Source organism: Salvelinus sp. IW2-2015, linkage group LG14 (genome assembly GCF_002910315.2).
Source record: "Salvelinus sp. IW2-2015 linkage group LG14, ASM291031v2, whole genome shotgun sequence".
Taxonomy (NCBI): Eukaryota; Metazoa; Chordata; class Actinopteri; order Salmoniformes; family Salmonidae; genus Salvelinus; species Salvelinus sp. IW2-2015.
In genome coordinates this window covers 17,295,423-17,314,024 of record NC_036854.1, presented here as the reverse complement: position 1 = coordinate 17,314,024, position 18,602 = coordinate 17,295,423, and the positions used below count along the sequence as shown (strand labels likewise).

The 18,602-nt window shown below is 41.1% G+C and overlaps 2 protein-coding genes across 4 annotated transcripts in view; one reads left to right on the top strand and one right to left on the bottom strand.

Annotated features, from left to right (window-relative positions):
- The first annotated feature begins 2,432 nt into the window (after positions 1 to 2,432).
- Positions 2,433 to 16,549, top strand: ccn6 (cellular communication network factor 6). Of its 2 annotated transcripts, none has more exons than XM_024000151.2 (5): positions 2,433 to 2,639; positions 9,514 to 9,796; positions 10,229 to 10,483; positions 11,120 to 11,313; positions 15,497 to 16,549. In XM_024000151.2, exons 1-5 carry the CDS (start codon positions 2,592 to 2,594, stop codon positions 15,776 to 15,778), a joined length of 1,062 nt encoding a protein of 353 aa, XP_023855919.1. In that variant the 5' UTR covers positions 2,433 to 2,591; the 3' UTR covers positions 15,779 to 16,549. The 2 variants fall into 2 exon arrangements, with proteins under 2 accessions (XP_023855919.1, XP_023855920.1); XM_024000152.2 differs by lacking the exon at positions 2,433 to 2,639 and adding an exon at positions 5,393 to 5,501.
- The window catches only part of tube1 (tubulin, epsilon 1), a 17,895-nt gene continuing 13,114 nt past the window's right edge, over positions 13,822 to 18,602 (bottom strand). For both annotated transcript variants that reach the window (XM_024000149.2, XM_024000150.2), the window contains 2 exons: positions 17,045 to 17,219; positions 13,822 to 16,779 (listed from right to left, as the gene is read on the bottom strand). In XM_024000149.2, the coding sequence (XP_023855917.1) occupies positions 16,621 to 16,779; positions 17,045 to 17,219 (334 nt within the window). In that variant the 3' untranslated portion in view covers positions 13,822 to 16,620. The remainder of the gene's footprint in view (positions 16,780 to 17,044; positions 17,220 to 18,602) is intronic.

The following is an 18,602-nucleotide window of genomic DNA, read 5'->3' as shown; positions in this document are numbered from 1 at the left end:
GAAAAAAACTATTCGAACCTTCATGGCCCTATGTGAAAAAGTAATTGCCCCCTAAACCTTGTAACTGGTTGTGCCACCCTCCGCAGCAACAACTGCAATCAAGCATTGCGATAACTGGCAATGAGTCTTTCACATCGCTGTGGAGGGATTTTGGCCCACTCTTCTTTGCAGAATTATTTTAATTCAGCCACATTGGAGGGTTTTCGAGCATGAACAGCCTTTTTAAGGTCACGCCACAGCATCTCAATCGGATTCAAGTCCGGACTGACTAGGCCACTCCAAAACCTTCATTTTGTTTTTAAAAAAGCATTCAGAGGTGGACTTGCTGGTGTGTTTTGGATCATTGTCCTGCTGCAGAACCCAAGTGCGCTTCAGCTTGAGGTCACGAACTGATGGCCGGACATTCTCCTTCAGGATGTTTTGGTAGAGAGCAGAATTCATGGTTCCATCAATCACAGCAAGTCGTCCAGGTCCTGAAGCAGCAAAGCAGCCTCAGACCATCACACTACCACCACCATATTTGACTGTTGGTATGATGTTCTTTTTCTGAAATGCTGTGTTACTTTTACGCCAGATGTAACGGGACACACACCTTCCAAAATGTTAAACTTTTGTCTCGTCAGTCCACAGAATATTTCCCCAAAAGTCTTGGGGATCATCAAGATGTTTTTTGCCAAAAGTGAGACGAGCCTTTATGTTGTTTTTGGTCAGCAGTGGTTTTCACCTTGGAACTCTGTCATGGATGCCATTTTTGCCTCTCTTTCTTATGGTTGAGTCATGAACACTGAGGCAAGTCAGGCCTGCAGTTCTTTAGATGTTGTTGTGAGTTCTTTTGTGACCTCTTGGATGAGTCGTCGCTGCGCTCTTGGGGTAATTTTGGTAGGCCGGCCACTCCTGGGAAGGTTCACCACTGTTCCAAATGTTCTCAATTTGTGGATAATGGCTCTCACCGTGGTTCGCTGGAGTCCCAAAGCTTTAGAAATGGCTTTGTAACCCTTTCCAGACTGATAGATGTCAATTACTTTGTTTCTCATCTGTTCCTGAATTTCTTTGGATCACGGCATAATGTCTTGCTTTTTGAGATCTTTTGGCCTACTTCACTTTGTCAGACAGGTTCTAGTTAAGTGATTTCTTGATTCAACAGGTCTGGCAGTAATCAGGTCTGGGTGTGGCTAGTGAAATTTAACTCAGCTTTCCAAAAAATGTGATTAACCATAGTAAAATCATGATTTAACAAGGAGGGGCAATTACTTTGTCACATAGGGCCATGAAGGTTCGGATAGCTTTTTTCCCTTAATAAATCCAATTATTACTTAAAAACTGCATTTTGTGTTTACTTGGGTTATCTTTGTGTAATATAAACATTTGTTTGATGATCTGAAACATTTAAGTGTGACAAATATGCAAAAAAATAAGAAATCAGGAAGGKGGCAAATACTTTTTCACAGCACTGTACCTTTAAAAAAAGTAGGGGCGTGGATCAGAAAACCAATGTCTGTGTGAAGTTGCTGGATATTGCCGGGAACTGGAAAACACTGTCACACATGTCGACCCAGAGCATCCCAAACATGGTCAATGGGTGACATGTCTGGTGAGTATGCAGGCCACGGAAGAATTGGGACATTTTCAGAATCCCAAACAGATATAATATTTGACTAAAACATAATAATGTATATAGTCATATTTGTATATGATCAAGTGTCTCTCTATTATGCGTGGGAATACCTGGGAAAAGATGTCCAAAATTAAAATGACTTCCTGGTGTTTTTACAGAGAGAATGATCATAACCTGCTCTACAGTATCTCAGATGAGCACTACATTTAAACGAATGATTACGGTTTTATAACCATTTTTGATTGGATTCTTTTCATTCAAAAAGTGATTTCAAAAATTCAAAATAATATGCTTATACCACAGTAAATTGTAGCAAAAAACGATCAATAACCTGTTATTATCTGTAACTGTAGTAGTAGATTGTTGTGTTAGGGGTTTGAGGTAGGTTACTGGCTGTGAGAGGGACCTCTTTACACAGTGTAAATAATTAAGGAATGTTACCTTAAATATATCCAGGTCCACCAAAACAAGGACATGCCCAGCACCACACGAAGACGAAAAACCCTGTACACTCCTGCTTGAGAATATCACTTCTATATAAACTAATTCACGTATACTGTCTATCTTTAGAGTATGTGTGTAGTGTAAACATGTTCATCTAAAATGTGTCCGTATAGTGTGGTTTCAAATACGTTTTAACTGAAAGCTACAAGGTTTGAGAATGAAGCACAGATGAATCCAATATGAATGTGCTTGTGTTAGCCAATAGATCTACAGACTGGGGGATAAACAAGTGGGCCGGACTTGGAGGTCTAAGAGCATACCAGAAGTTATGAAGTTAAATATTTCTCCTTCGGATCAGTAAGCCACAGAAAGGTGTGCTTGAAGGAGACAGAGGGGTGCTTTGTGCCTCTCAACCAGGTCAGCTCCCTCGATCTCTCTTTCCCATTCCCCCTCCTCTCTCGGTTGCTATCCCTCCTTCCCACTCTTTCGTTCTCAAGCTCCCAGAGTTCACCCAAACCTGGGTACTTAAAAGATGCTATCTCTGCTCTTCTCTTTGCTCCTGGTCATTCTAGCTCAACAGGTAAGAGCTGCGACTTTCCTTTTCTCTTAACAATAATGATGAGTTGTGTCTCCACGGTCTCTGATAGGACCAGGCTTGATGTGATACTCAGGGAGAACCAGGAAAAGGTGTTGACAACAAACCATAGAGAAAGGGGGTAGGGTTGATCTCAAAGTAAGGCATCAGTTGAACAGATGTTATTCACACCTTACAATATGGGGAACTTTTGTTACTTTCTAGGTTAATGTTATCTGAATGAAAGTGTTTTCTTGGCCTTATTTTATATTTACAACTTGATTCAAGGTTTTGTTTTGAATGAGTGGCTAATTCTACAGTGGCAGGGAATTACTATTGAGGCTAGCTGAGTGAGGTAACGTCACAGTAAAGTCGCAGTCAAAGGGGTTCCCTTTACGTCACTTTTTAAAAGACGTTCCTGGCAAAAGAGGGCAAGAGGTATGAGGTTCGCTGTGCTTTTGAAATGAGCGCATTCTGTAAACCTGGTAGAAAGGATTCACATTTTTGGCATAACCAATCAATCAAATGTATTTTATAAAGCCTGTTTTACAACAACAGTTGTCACAAATTGCTATACAGATACCCAGCCTAAAACACCAAAGAGCAAGCAATGCAGATGTAGCACAGTGGCTACGAAAAACTCCCTAGAAAGGCTGGAACCTAGGAAGAAACCTAGAGAGGAACCAGCCTCCGAGGGGTGTCCAGTCCTCTTCTGGCTGTGCCGGGTAAAATTATAAGAGTACGGCCATTTAGTAGAGAAAAGAGTAGAGAAAAGAGTTGAGATTGTAATCAGGGGTTGGGGAAATATTTTGGGTTTACAACGTTTTCCAGGATTGCAAAAACGGGGTACTTTGCCCATGTCAATATCTCTGTTTTTATGTCATAAAGAGCATGTCTAAGATCACATGGGACACCAGAAAGGACAAGAAAGTTTTGAGATCACACAGTGCACCAGATAGGACAGACAGACCCTTGCCCCCCACACTCACTTCGCCAAAGCACAGCCCCCACACCACCAAAGGGAAATCAACAGACCACTAACGTACTACCCTGAGACAAGGCAGAGTAAAGCGCACAAAGATCTCCTTAACTGTACGAGCCCGAGGGGGGTACAAAAACGGACAGAAAGATCACGTCAGTGGCTCAAGTCGAGTCTAGCAAAAAAAAGCCTAGCATGTCGTGATGCGCCCTAGGGATGGCATGGGAGCCCCCCGTAATAGGGTCAGAGGCAGAGAATCCATGTGGCGAGGGGAGCCGGCTAGGCAAAAACAGCAAGGGTGGTTCGTCACTCCAATGCCTTGCCGTTCACTTTCGCACCCCTGGGACTGACTACACTCAATCGTAGGACCTACTGAAGAGTTGAGTCTTCAGTAAGGACTTAAAGCTTGAGAGACCGAGTCTGCGTCTCTCACATGGATCGGCAGACCATTCCATAAAAATGGAGCTCTATAGGAGAAATCCCCACCTCCACCTGTTTGCTTAGAAATTCTGGGACAATAAGGAGGCCTGCGTCTTGTGACCATGGCATATGTGTAGATATGTATGGCAGGACCAAATCAGAGAGATAGTAGGAGCAAGTCCATGCAATGCTTTGTAGGTTATCAGTAAAACCTTGAAATCAGCCCTAGATTTAACAGCAAGTCAGTTGATAATGATAATCTGAAGTACCCAAAAAGGCCAATAGATGTCATCTGATAAAATTCCATACATTCCTTGAAAGTTACCAAAATTCCAGTAGTTTACTGGTAAATTTAGAAAGTTTCCAATAATATACCATCCATTTGCAGCCCTAATCATAATCAATGGGCATTAAATTGACTCGCTCCCTTCTTCCATAGAGTTGTACCTTTTTTATATAATACATTTTAAATCTGTGCTATAGAATATCCATATGTTGGAACAGAAATGAATTGCTCCCAGTTAAACTGACCTAAATACTGTGACTTACTGCTAATGTACAAAGGAGCTACTTGTTTACATCTGAGGGCTGAAGAGATTTTTTGAGGGCTCCATGTTGATTTAAACATGGCAATTTCTAGATTAATAAGAAGTCATTGCTGATTATGGAATGAAAAAGACAAAGATTGTAAAGCAATTTACACATCAGGAATGTATGATATGTTGTGTGAATCAAAATGCCAATCTGAATTCAATCACTATTAATACTGATATAATTTATATAATTTTTTGCCTAAGATCGATTTTTATAATTCATTAATGGAATTTGTTGATACTTTTGTAAGAACACCATGTTACTAGTCCTGCATTGTTTTGGTGTTCTTATCTTTTTATCCTTGTTCGTAGCCTCTTGACTGTTGTGAATGTCCTGAATGTTCTACCTTAGGTGACTTCTTGGTGAACTTGAAATTTTACTAAGAATTTACCAAAGGCAAAACTATATGAAGTCACATAAGGCAACACAATCGCAGGCTTTGTTACCTATTGGGTAACGATTAACTTTGACTACATATCCATAACACATTTACAGTATTACACGTCTATAAGCATTTCATTAACACTTTATAACAGGTCCCAACCGCATTATTAAAGGTTAATAAAGTACATCCATAGTATATCTATGGCAGATTCATGTCATGCTATGCAATAAGTAATATTTAGGTATCTTAATACAGTAGATGCAACATCACAATGAAAGTGTAGTGTCATCATTATGGCAGTTTTTATTTTCTATAAAGAGTGCTTCTGTATACCAATGTTAGTCAATACGCCAAAAGGTATACACGGGTTGGCTGACAACATCACGAAAATGATGCGTGCGAATCGATGGTGCCGGAAGCCGTGCGTTGTTGTGATTCTGAACGGTCAGATAGCTAGCAACAATGACAAGAAGCTGCCATGTGGGGAATCGTAGGTGGCTCGTTTCAGCTAGTTTTATCTTGTCCTTGATACGTCTTGTTTTGAGGTGTTTTCATGTCAATGCTAATATGGCTAAAGTTCGCTAGCTAGCGAACAAACAACTGTAACGACGTATTTGAGAGACAACAAGTGCTCATCGTGCAAATATTTTTATGTTTTCAATAAACATTTGGAGACTAAATATAGTTTACATGTTGTCAACAACAAGCCAACCCTGTCTGCTTTGGCCAATAGTGGCGCACAAGTCGGTTTTGTTGCTAACAACCAACACACCTATAGGCCCGTGACTTACCTTCTTCTCACCAATTTGCGTAGTTGAGGGTCTAGTTGAGGATCAAAATATAACTCATTAGAATTATTTTCAATCACTTTGGCAAATTTTTCAGATGTAAGTGGTATATTTTAAAAACGTTTAAGTACAAAACTGATAAGACTTGTAATGCCCCCAATCTTATGTTCAGAACCTTCGATTGTGCATTCACCCATGAGTCATTCATGAAAAATCTACGTTCTCTACCATGAGATCATTTAGTTTAGTCACCAATACATCAAATAACGAAAGACTCACCATTTTTAAGTCATTTTAACTACCAATTGAATCCAATAGCAAAAAATACATGATACACATTTCAAAACGGTTATTTTTGAAGTGCTGAATATTAACAATAGTAGATGGTATCATTTTCCATACAGTATTTTATGATTACTTGACATTTTTTAAAATTATTTGTATGCAATGGCAGGTTGTGAGCATGTTGAGAAATATGTATGTTTTACAGTTTCATTATCCTTTTACAGTAGGACAAATCATCAGAAATATTGGTTTTGTATGACATTTCTGCCCCATGCAACATTGTACAAGATCACCTTTCTATGCAACTGATACAGTACAGTATTGCCTGTCAGCCTACAGTGTATCAAATACATGTATATAATGAATGGAATATATTGTTATATACAACCCAAGTATTTCAGCAGTGCATTGTACACTACACTATAATTCCAAAGGGCAGCACATAGTGACTCTGTCCACTTTGCCCTATGGAAGCAATGGAGAATGATGAAGTAGTATTTACAATCACATCCATATATGATTTTGTTTTACATTCCAACATAACTTAATGTCCAATTTATACATTTATAGAATTGTACAGTGTTCAGCAGTTAATAAATAAACTATACACATTAACTAGGCACTACATCATTTGGTTCAGTAGTTATTCGTTTTGAGTAGTTTGATTTAAGTGATAGTCGATTATATTGTTAACAAATTACAAGAAAATCATATCAAAAGTAAAGTTAATTTTGAAAAGTAGATACTTTGATTGAATATGTATCCAAATTGAAAGAGTGATTTGGTGCAGTGAACAAGTGACTTTGTGGATTTTTTTTGCTGTACCCAGCAAATAAAAATGTGCTTAGTTTTGAAACCATTTTGATGTTTAGATTTTTTCTTAGAGTTGTGAAAATGTACCACGTACTTGTGAAAATTGCACCAAAGTGAGAAAAAAAACTGTAACAGCCCTACTTCACATCATAATTAGACCTAAATTGTCCATACTGGTTTATAACGCACGCATGAAGGGTCTATGTATGAATTCTATTCAGTCAAAGTAAAGTCAAATCTATTTTCCCATTCATAATGCATTGATAGCTAAGCACTTCATGGTAATTAATGCCGCGTTCACGTGCTATCAGAGTTAGCGGAAGCTCCTAGTTCCCAGTGGGAACTTTCACTTGAATGACCCTCCAAGTCGGAATTAAAAGTGGGAAACGGAGAAAATGTGGTCACCCGATTTGCTGAGTTGTGACATTTTACCACTGACTTTTTTCACCTTTTCAACCAAAAAATTATTAGCAACTAACTTTATTATTAGCAATGTTAGCAACTTTATCAAGCTAGCTAAAGTGTCTGACTTCAAAAGCACTTGAACACAATCATGTCTGACTTACCACTTCCCAGTTTCCTATTTCTCACGAGCATGTGAAGCCAGCATACCTGTGTAGTTTGCCACTGTGATCTCTAACATCCACATTATAAGGTCTATGAATTCTATGCAGACATTGTACTGTCATTGCTATTTTCCGATTTATAAAGGTTTTACAAACATGCCTCACGTATAAATAAAAGTATACGGACACCACAGATTGTTAAAGGAAATATGAACATTTTATTTACATTTTCCAGATGTAGTACAGAAAACAATTGCGGAGGACATTCCCAGAGAATCTTACTATTGACATTTTTCAGTTTGACTTTTCTTGAATAGATTCATATTCAAACATTCAAATTCAATTCCCCATTTCAGACTCATAGCAATAACTATTTTAGTGAGTAAAATGTAATAACACAAGATGTTCCCCCTTACTTAGCTACTAATGTAGCTAGCTAGTGTAAACACGTTAATCATCATTAAACTCATGAAACATGTAGTTAAACATTTTATGTTACTATTTACAGTGTACTTTGGGACATAAAACATTTTAAAATAAGACAAATAAAGAGACAGAAAGCTGTTGCTTTTGTTTTGACTGCAGAGAAGAGGAGAGATGAGCGGTCCGTGACAGCCTACAGTGCATTCAGAAAGGGACTTTTCCACATTTTGTTACGTTACAGCCTTATTCTAAAAGAGATTACATTGTTTCCCCGCATCAATCTACACACAATACCTCATAATCACAGAGCAAAAACTGGTTTTTAGAAATGTTTGCAAATGTATACATTTTTTAAAACTGAAATATCACATTTACATAAGTATTCAGACCCTTTACTCAGTACTTTGTTGAAGCAACTTTGGCAGCTATTACAGCCTCAAGGCTTCTTGGGTATGATACTACAAGCTTGGCACACCTATATTTGGGGAGTTTCTCCCATTCTTCTCTGCAGATCCTCTCAAGCTCTGTCAGGTTGGATGGGGAGTGTCGCTGCACAGCTATTTTCAGGTCTCTCCAGAGATGTTAGATCAGGTTCAAGTCTGGGCTCTGGCTGGGCCACCCAAAGACATTCAGAGACTTGTTGCGAAGCCACTCCTGTGTTATCTTGGCTGTGTGCTTAGGGTCGTACTGTTGGAAGGTGAACCTTCGCCCCAGTCTGAGGGCATGAGCGCTCTGGAGCAGGTTTTCATCAAGGATCTCTGTACTTTCCTCCGTTCATTTATGCCTCGATCCTGACTAGTCTCCCAGGCCCTGCTGCTGAAAAACATCCCCACAGCATGATACTGCCACCGCCATGCTTCACCGTAGGGATGGTGCCAGGTTTCCTCCAGACGTTACGCTTGGCATTTAGGCCAAAGAGTTCAATCTTGGTTTCATCAGACCAGAGAATCTTGTTTCTCATGCAATTATGCATCTATTAAGATACCTAAATATGAGCATAGCATGACATGAATGCACTATAGATTCAATCAAATCAAATTTTATTGGTCACATACACATGGTTAGCAGATGTTAATGCGAGTGTAGCGAAATGCTTGCGCTTCTAGTTTCGACTATGCAATAAAATCTAACAAGTAATCTAACAAATTCACAACAACTGCACACAATGTATACTAATATGCAATGGATATAGTTAATAATAAATTAACATTTAACAATGTGGTTAGGACCTGTTAAAGCAAGTTAATGAAATGCTTATAGACGTGTAATGAATGCATTATGGCTACGTAATCAAAGTAAATCGTTAGCCTGTTAATTCCACCTCCCAAGCAGTGGTCTTTTACCACTGCACCACATGGGGATCCTGAGTGGCGCAGCGGTCTAAGGCACTGCATCTCAGTGCTTGAGGTGTCACTACAGACACCCTGGTTCAATTCCAGGCTGTATCACAACCGACCGTGATTGGGAGTCCCATAGGGCGGGGCACAATTGGCCCAGCGTCGTCCGGGTTTGGCCAGTGTAGGCCGTCATTGTAAATAAGACTTTGTTCTTAACTGACTTGCCTAGTTAAATAAAGGTTACATTTAAAAACCCTACAAGAACCCTGTCCTTCCTTTCTTCCCTCCAGTCTCTATGCAGGGCTCAGAACCATGGTGGGCAGCTGTCTGGTCTGCGAGGAGGCAAGGCCATGTTGGAGAGGAAACAGTTGTGCCAGTGGCCGTGTAAGTGCAAGGCCAAGCCCCAGTGTGCCCCGGGGGTCAGCTCAGTGCTGGATGGCTGTGGCTGCTGTAAGAGCTGCGCCCGGCAGATAGGCGAGGCCTGCAACGAGAGGGACATCTGCGACCCCCACAAGGGCATGTACTGCGACTTCTCTAATGACCAGCCACGATATGAGGTCGGAGTCTGCGCTTGTGAGTGAACTTTTCGTTTCATATGTTACCCCTTCAGCTATTCATAAGAGTTCAAAGTCAATGTATGACTGAATGTCTCAAGGTCAATCACTTTTTTTCAGAGGGGGCAGGAGCTGGATTGTGTAATAGGACTCAGCTACTTCAAAGACCTGGCTAGAAACTGTACTACAGCTAAATACTTTAATCCCATGCTACTCACTCAGGATTGTAGATTTGCATAAACCTGTAGTTCCATGGGATTGGTTGACTCATTTACCCATGGTCTCTTTGATCATGAAAAGAACCCAGTAGGTCACACACATATATCAATCAGGCAAACACCCCAAGGCCAACCACACTAATAGAAACACACTAAGACCAGAAGAATGCTGCAAGCAGTGCACAGGCCAGTCAACCGAGTCGTGTTCAGTTTCTCCATCTCCTTCTCTGTAGACTTGATGGCAGTTGGTTGTGACCTGAATGGGGCCCACTATGAGAACGGCGAGGCCTTCCAGCCCAGCCCGCTGTATAAATGCACGTGCATCGCGGGAGCCATCGGCTGCACCCCAGCCTTCATCCAGAAGCCCGCTGCTCTCCTGGGTCCTGCCCCTCTGAGGAGCAACGCACCCCTGCCAGCTGGCCTCCAGAGCGCCCCTGGTGCCTCCAGAAAACACCAGCAGGACACAACAAACATGGCCGCCATGCCAGGTGTGTGTTTGCAGGGAAAACCAGGGCCAGAACCGCCAGCTTGTCTGCCCTGGAATGCTAATTGCTGTAAAAGCTGGAATGAAAGAGGGAGGCGTTTTTGATTGCTTTGGCTGGGAAGTGCAGAGGGTGGATGGTGTGGCTGACTGACTGTGGTTAGCCACACAGAGGGAGTAGGGTGGATGGTTCCAGTCATGCACAAACGTCCATAGAGAGAGCTCTAGTTCACTTTCCATCAAAAGCACCAATGCCTCTTAAGTATGCTCCTTTGATATATTTGAGTAAATGTTCGCTTTGCTTGGCTTGATAAACACAAACGTCCTGCTTTCTAGTGAATCTGAAAGGTTAGCCGTCACTAGGTCTTGATGTTTTTGATATTGCCAACACACAAATCAAATATGTTTGCAATCACTGACTTCAAACCTTACAAAGAGGCAATTGAAACCATCTTGACATCATGGCCCGCCTAAAGATAATTTCTCTCCAACTGGGATATCCAATCATCTTTAGCAGGCAGAATGCCTGAGGACCGAGGGCTCTTGATTCACTCTGAACAGAATGTGCTCTGTAGCAGCATGGCGGCGTACAGGCCGGGTTCCTTCCTCTAGCGATGCCCTTTTAATACTGTAAAACCGAAAGCTTACAGGGATCCTCCTTTAGCCTGGAAGAAGAATTGCCTGATCCAGACCACTCCGTGGAGCCCCTGCTCCAAGACCTGCGGCCTGGGTATCTCAGTCCGGGTCAACAATGACAACGGCAAGTGTGAGATGAGGAAGGACCGCCGCCTCTGCCTGCTGCGGCCGTGTGAGAAGAGCATCATGAAGTCCGTCCAGGTGACTGACCACTGACCAGCCAGGCTCTCTCTGAGAGATGATGTGTTCTGATGGTGATCGGTGAAATGTTAAATAACTGACTTGTACGCCCACAACACCCAGTGATATTTCTAATTCTGAAAATATGACAATGGTCTTGGAACTACTGTATACAGTGCCTTCAGAAAGAATTCACACCTCTTTACTTTTTCCACATTTTGTTGTGTTACAGCCTGCATTTAAAATGGATTAGATTGAGATGTTTTCGTCACTGGCCTACACACAATACCCCACAATATCAAAGTGGTATTATGCTTTAAGAAATGTTTACAAATGAAAAGCTGCAATGTCTTGAGTCAATAAGTATTCAACCATTTTTTTTTATGGCAAGCCTAAATAAGTTCAGGAGTAAAATGTGCTTAACAAGTCACATAATTGCATGGACTCACTCTTTTATGTGCAATAATTGTATTTAACATGATTTTTAACTTCTTGGCGCACAGATCCTGATTAAGGGATCATTTTTGTAAACAACCCCTGAATTGGCAGCGCGCCAAACTCAAAAATAATACTAAAAATATTTATAATCATGGAATCACAAGTGAAATATACCAAAACACAGCTTACCTTGTTGTTAATCCACCTATCGTGTCAGATTTCGCTTTACAGCGAAAGCAATCCAAGCGTTTGTGAGTTTATCAATCACTAGACAAAACAGTAAGAACAGCTAGCCCCAAATTAGCATGGTCACGGAAGTCAGAAAAGCAATAAAATTAATCGCTTACCTTTGATAATTACATTTACATTTAAGTCATTTAGCAGACGCTCTTATCCAGAGCGACTTACAAGTTGGTGCATTCACGATAATCTTCGGATGTTTGCACTCACGAGACTCCCAGTTACACAATAAATGTTCTTTTTGTTCGATAAATATTAGTTTTATAACCAAAATCCGCCATTTCGTTTGCGCGTTATGTTCAGAAAACCACAAGCTCGTTCTGGTACTGAAGGGCAGACTTCAAAAAAGTGTCCGTAATGTTCGTAGAAACATGTCAAAGTTTTTTTTATAATCAATCCTCAGGTTGTTTTTAACATACATAATCGATCATATTTCAACCAGACGGTAAACTGTTCAATTCTACAGAGATAGAAAATGTCGAGCAAAATCCCTCTTGCGCAGGAACCAATCAAAGGACACCTGGTCATCCACTGTCGCGTTTTGATAAATCTCGCTCATTTAAAAAAAATAAAAGCCTGAAACTATGTCTAAAGCCTGGTCACAGCCTGAGGAAGCCATAGGAAAATAAATCTGGTTGATACGCCTGGAGGACGGGCAAGCAGTGGATAAAAAATAAAAAAAAGTTTTTTTTTTAAGGAACTTCCGGGTTGGAGTTCCTCAGGTTATCGCCTGCAAAATCAGTTCTGTTATACTCACAGACAATATTTTGACAGTTTTGGAAACTTTAGAGTGTTTTCTATCCTAATATGTCAATTATATGCATATTCTAATATCTGAGCCTGAGAAATAGTCTGTTTACCTTGGGAACGTTTTTTTCCCAAATATAAAAATTCTGCTCCTAGCTTCAAGAGGTTTTAAATGACTACCTCATCTCTGTACCCCACACATACAATCATCTGTAGGTTCCCTCAGTCGAGCAGTGGCTTTTAGACATAGATTCAACCAGGTTTTCCAATGCCTCGCAAAGAAGGGCACATATTGGTAGATAGGTAAAATAGCAGACATTGAATATCCCTTTGAGCATGGTGAAGTTATAAATTACACTTTGGATGGTGTATCAATATGCCCAGTCACTAAGAATATACAGGCGTCCTTCCTAACTCAGTTGCCGGAGAGAAAGAAAACCGCTCAGGGATTTCACCATGAGGCCAACGGTGACTTTAAAACAGTTAGAGTTTAATGGCTGTGATAGGAGAAAACTGAGGATGGATCAACAACATTGTAGCTACTCTCTAAATGATAGAGGGAAAAGAAGGAAGCCTGTACAGAATAAAAAACATTCCAAAACGTTCATCCTGTTTGTAATACGGCATGAAAGTAATACAGAAAAAAATGTGGCAAAGAAACTAACTTTATGTCCTTAATACAAAGCATTATGTTTGGGGCAAATCCAATACAACACATCACCGAGTACCACTCTTCATATTTTCTAGAATGGTGGTGGCTGTTGTTATGGGTACGGGGGGGGGGGGGGATGTACACTGGAGTTGCTTATCAAGATGACATGGAGTGGCCTAGATACAGTTTGACTTAAATTGTCTTGAAAATCTATGGCAAGACTTGAAAATGGCTGTCTAGCAATGATCAACAACCACCTTGACAGAGCTTGAAGAAATTAAAAAAGATAATGTGCAATTATTGTACAAACCTGGTGTGTACATCTTTTAGAGACTTGTCACAGCTGTAATCACTGCCAAAGGTGATTCTAACATGTATTGACTCAGGGGGTTGAATACTTATCTAATCAAGATATATATATTTATTACCAGTCAAAAGTTTAAACACACCTACTCATTCAAGGGTTTTTCTTTATTTGTACTATTCTACATTGTAGAATAATAGTGAAGACATCAAAACTATGAAATAACATATGGAATCATGTTCAACAAATCAAAATATATTTTACATTTGAAATTCCTCAAAGTAGCCACCCTTTGCCTTGATGACAGCTTTGCACACTCTTGGCATTCTCTCAACCAGCTTCATGAGGTAATCACTTGGAATGCATTTCAATTAACATGTTGTGTCCAAACATTTGACTGGTACTGTATATAAACTCAAATATTTGTTGAACATAACAAGATTCAACAACTGAGACAAACTGAACAAGTTCCACAGACATGTGATTAACAGAAATGGAATGTGTCCCTGAACAAAGGGGGGTCAAAATCAAAAGTAACAGTCAGTATCTGGTGTGGCCACCAGCTGCATTAAGTACTGCAGTGCATCTCCTCATGGACTGCACCAGATTTGTCAGTTCTTGCTGTGAGATGTCACCCCACTCTTCCACCAAGGCACCTGCAAGTTCCCAGACATTTCTGGGGGGAATGGCCCTAGCCGACACCCTTCGATCCAACAGGTCCCAGACGTGCTCAATGGGATTGAGATCCGGGCTCTTCACTGGCCATGGCAGAACACTGACATTCCTGTCTTGCAGGAAATCATGCTGGAGGGTCATGTCAGGATGAGCCTGCAGGAAGGGTACAACATGAGGATGATGTCTTCCCTGTAACGCACAGCGTTGAGATTGCCTGCAATGACAACAAGCTCAGTCCGATGATGGTGTGACACACCGCCCCAGACCATGACGGACCCTCCACCTCCAAATCGATCTCGCTCCAGAGCACAGGCCTGTGTAACGCTCATTCCTACGACGATAACGCAAATCCGACCATCACCTCTGGTGAGACAAAACCCCGACTCGTCAGTGAAGAGCACTTTTTGCCAGTCCTGTCTGGTCCAGCAACTGGTCCGCCTATTGCGGACAGTCTGAGCACTGATGGAGGGATTGTGCGTTCGTGGTGTAACTCGGGCAATTGTTGCCATCCTGTACCTGTCCGCAGGTGTGATGTTCGGATGTACCGATCCTGTGCAGGTGTTGTTACACGTGGTCTGCCACTGCGAGGGCAATCAGCTGTCCGTCCTGTAGCGCTGTCTTAGGCGTCTCACAGTACGGACATTGCAACTTATTGCCCTGGCCACATCTGCAGTCCCCATGCCTCCTTGCAGCATGCCTAAGGCACGTTCACACAGATGAGCAGGGACCCTGGGAATCTTTCTTTAGGTGTTTTTCCAGAGTCAGTAAAAAGGCCTCTTTAGTGTCCTAAGTTTTCATAACTGTGACCGTAATTGCCTACCGTCTGTAAGCTGTTAGTGTCTTAACGATCGTTCCACAGGTGCATGTTCATTAATTGTTTATGGTTCATTGAACAAGCATGGAAAACAGTGTTTAAACCCTTTACAATGAGTTTATATCCATTTTGATATAGTATTTTGTGTAGATCTTTAACGAATCAATTTTAATTTCACTTTGTAGCACAACAAAATGTGGAAAAAGTCAAGGAGTGTCAATTCTTTCTGAAGGCACTGTATGTTCACAAAAGGAGAGCAGAAGAAGTATGATAGGGTTTCTATCAATCTATCATATGACAAGAGAAGATTTAACTATGTCCCTTTTCCCTCTAGATGCTGAGAGGAAAGACATGTAAGCCCAAGTTCCAGGCTAAGAAAGCAGAGAAGCTGACCCTGTCTGGGTGCACTAGCACCAAGAGTTTCAAACCCACTTACTGTGGCATCTGCACTGACAAGCGCTGTTGCGTCCCCAACAAATCCAAAATGGTGACCGTCAACTTCAAGTGCAAGGGCGGCTCCAACGTGCGCTGGAAAATGCAGTGGATAACATCCTGCGTGTGCCAGAGGAAGTGTAATGACCCTGGGGACATGTTCGCAGAGCTACGCTTCCTCTAGCACCTTCTCCAGCATCTATAATCAACCTCAGAGCCATGTCCATGCCCACAGACTAACACAGGCCTGGCCTAATCTGCCTCTGGCTCCGTGCTGCCCGAGTCATGGTATTTCGGCCTGGCCATGAAGTGCTACTAAACAGTGCCTGTGTTCTCTGGCGATGTGCCAATGGGCTGGTATGGAAAGTTTAAAACGTGGAACCTCAACTCATGAAGACTGGAGAGAAACAACTTGTTCTGGGTATATTTCTTGACAATTAACATGAAAGGAAATGTAATGTAAGTGATCACAATGTGGGGTTAGACCTCAATTCTATGGTTTTTACAGTACCTCATTATACAATAAGGCTGTGAGTGAGGCCATTAGTGGCAACAGGGATAGATAGAGCAAACATGTTCTGGGTCAATCTTAATGAATCTTTGTAGCGATCCACTGATTATACCCCTTATCAACATAAAACACTGTTGTACCAGCTGAATCACAATACATCTTCCTACAAGTTAATTCTCAACCAAGTTTGCACCACAATACCTCATACAATCTCATGTCCACTCTGATTCACTAGAAATTTAGATTCAGAATCAATAAAATTAATTGTTATTATTTTTTTGTATTTTCCCCTGTGTTGTTGACCCTTTTCAAGGCATACATATTCATAACTCAGTTATTAATTGTAATTTATTTTTAACGGATAAGGAATATCATTTAGACACAGGTAAGAAATCCTTTGTAACTTATAAAAAATAAATAAATAAACCAAGTTATCAAATTACAGTACTATTTTCTGCTACAAACACGCTCCACTATGTGTAGTCTGCTAGTGCGAACACACAGACAGAGGACCTTCATGTGGCGATGTTGAGCCTGGCAGCGTCAGGCATAAGTCTGTCCTTGGTGGCATCCAGCTGACTGTACTCTTCTATCAGAGAGGAGAGGGAGGAGATAGCCTCCGTGAAGCAGCCCTGCTCCATCCCGTCCACATGCAGGTAGTGATGCATGTGAGCCTGTCAAAACAATCCATCGTGTCAGACAAGAATATACTCCACACTGATTGCAAGAGGGGGAAAAAAACTGATTGGGAAAATACAGGTGCCTACAACCCTGCTTAGAGAACATTAACTGTTGGTCTTTCCTTAGTATAACTCTGGTATTGTCCACTGTGAAATAGAAATGGGTCTTTTTGCTGTCTTTAACCCTCAATCTTCTGGACCGTAAACACTTATTTTGCAACAGAGTTTTGGATTGTTGCGATTGAAGATTAGGATGTACCTTCTTCCTGTAGAGCTTGGTGAAGCGGTCTCGGAGCTCCATGAAGGTGAGTTTGACACAGGTATTGTTGGCCAGGGCTAGTAGTGAGTGGGAGTGACCCACAGGGGGCACAGAACACAGGCCTGTCTTCCATCCCTCCTGATTCCATGACACAAAAGGCAGCATGGGCTTCAGTCTGAAAGGAAGAAGGAAAGGAGAATAAATGCTGCTTTTCTGTGAAGACGGATAGGATCTGCTTTTTCTTCTCAATGGAGAATATTCATTAAAAGTGCATTTTAGGCTCTGGGAAAATCAGCCCACAGGGTGTTTTTTTTTTCTTTTTCTTTTTTCTTTTTTTTTTACTTAGTCACAAGAAACCCATTAAGACCAGGGTCTCATTTTCAAAAGGTGCCCTGAACACAGCAATACAACTAAATGATCACTCTAACAAAGACAAAAAAATAAAATAAAATTAAGGTTACAACATTACAAACACAACAATTTCTTCTTCAAAAACTATATATACAACTCTCATTCAACACATCTAATACTAGAGTAGAAAACTGCCATGGCGGCACCGGGGAATCAAGATGCAAAGAGTTCTGCAGGCTATTCCAAGAATGGGGACCATTAAAACGGAACGCGTATCTACCTAGATCGGTACGGAGTCGGACTAGTGGAATCTCGAGTTCACCACCCCTATGAATGGGTTTGGTGTCTCACTTTTTTTTCCTCCCCTGTGAAGTTAAGTAGGTTTCAAGCTTTTTCAGCAGAGCTTTGTAAACAAAAAGGAACTAATGAAGTGCTCTATGGGACTTTAGTGAGCATCAGCCGACCTTCTGATACAGGATGCAGTGATGAGTACTAAACCAGTCACCTGTGATAAAGCAAAGTGCTCTATGGTTGACTGCATCCGAAGGTTTTAAAGTGGTGTCTGCTGCAATTTGATAAATGGTGTCACCATAGTCCAAAACTGTCAGGAAAGTTGATTTTAAAACCAGTTTCCTGCTGTTTAGAGAGAGGCAAGATATATTTCTAAAAAAAGAAGCCCACTTTAAATCTTAGCTTTTTAACTAGCTCATCATGCTTTTTTTAACATGAGATCTTTAATAATCCAAAACGGCCAGACATTTATTGGCGGGAACACACACGATGAGAGAATCATCCAATGAGTAAATACTGTATGTAGTCCACCGGAGACATTTTTTGCATGAATTAGAGAACATATATTTCGATTTGCCCGAATTAAGTCAAGGGCTTTCTGTAATGTACTGTAACAAAATCAGATTGCAGCTCTAACATAGCTTGGTCAACAGTTGGTGCAAATGGCGTACATAACCGTATCGTCTGCATATAGATTCGTATTACAGGAGATTACAGATCCCAGACACTGAAGCAACCCATATATCCAGGGCTGACTTTAAAATGGTATCTTTGTGTGCAGGCTAATTCAACAACCAAGGTGAATAATACTGTCGCTATCTAAAGCCACTAAACGTGCCACGAGGTCTCTGTGCTCCAGATTTCCTCTCCTGATTTAGATGGTGGTCACACACGCAAGTATGTGCTCTCATAGAAG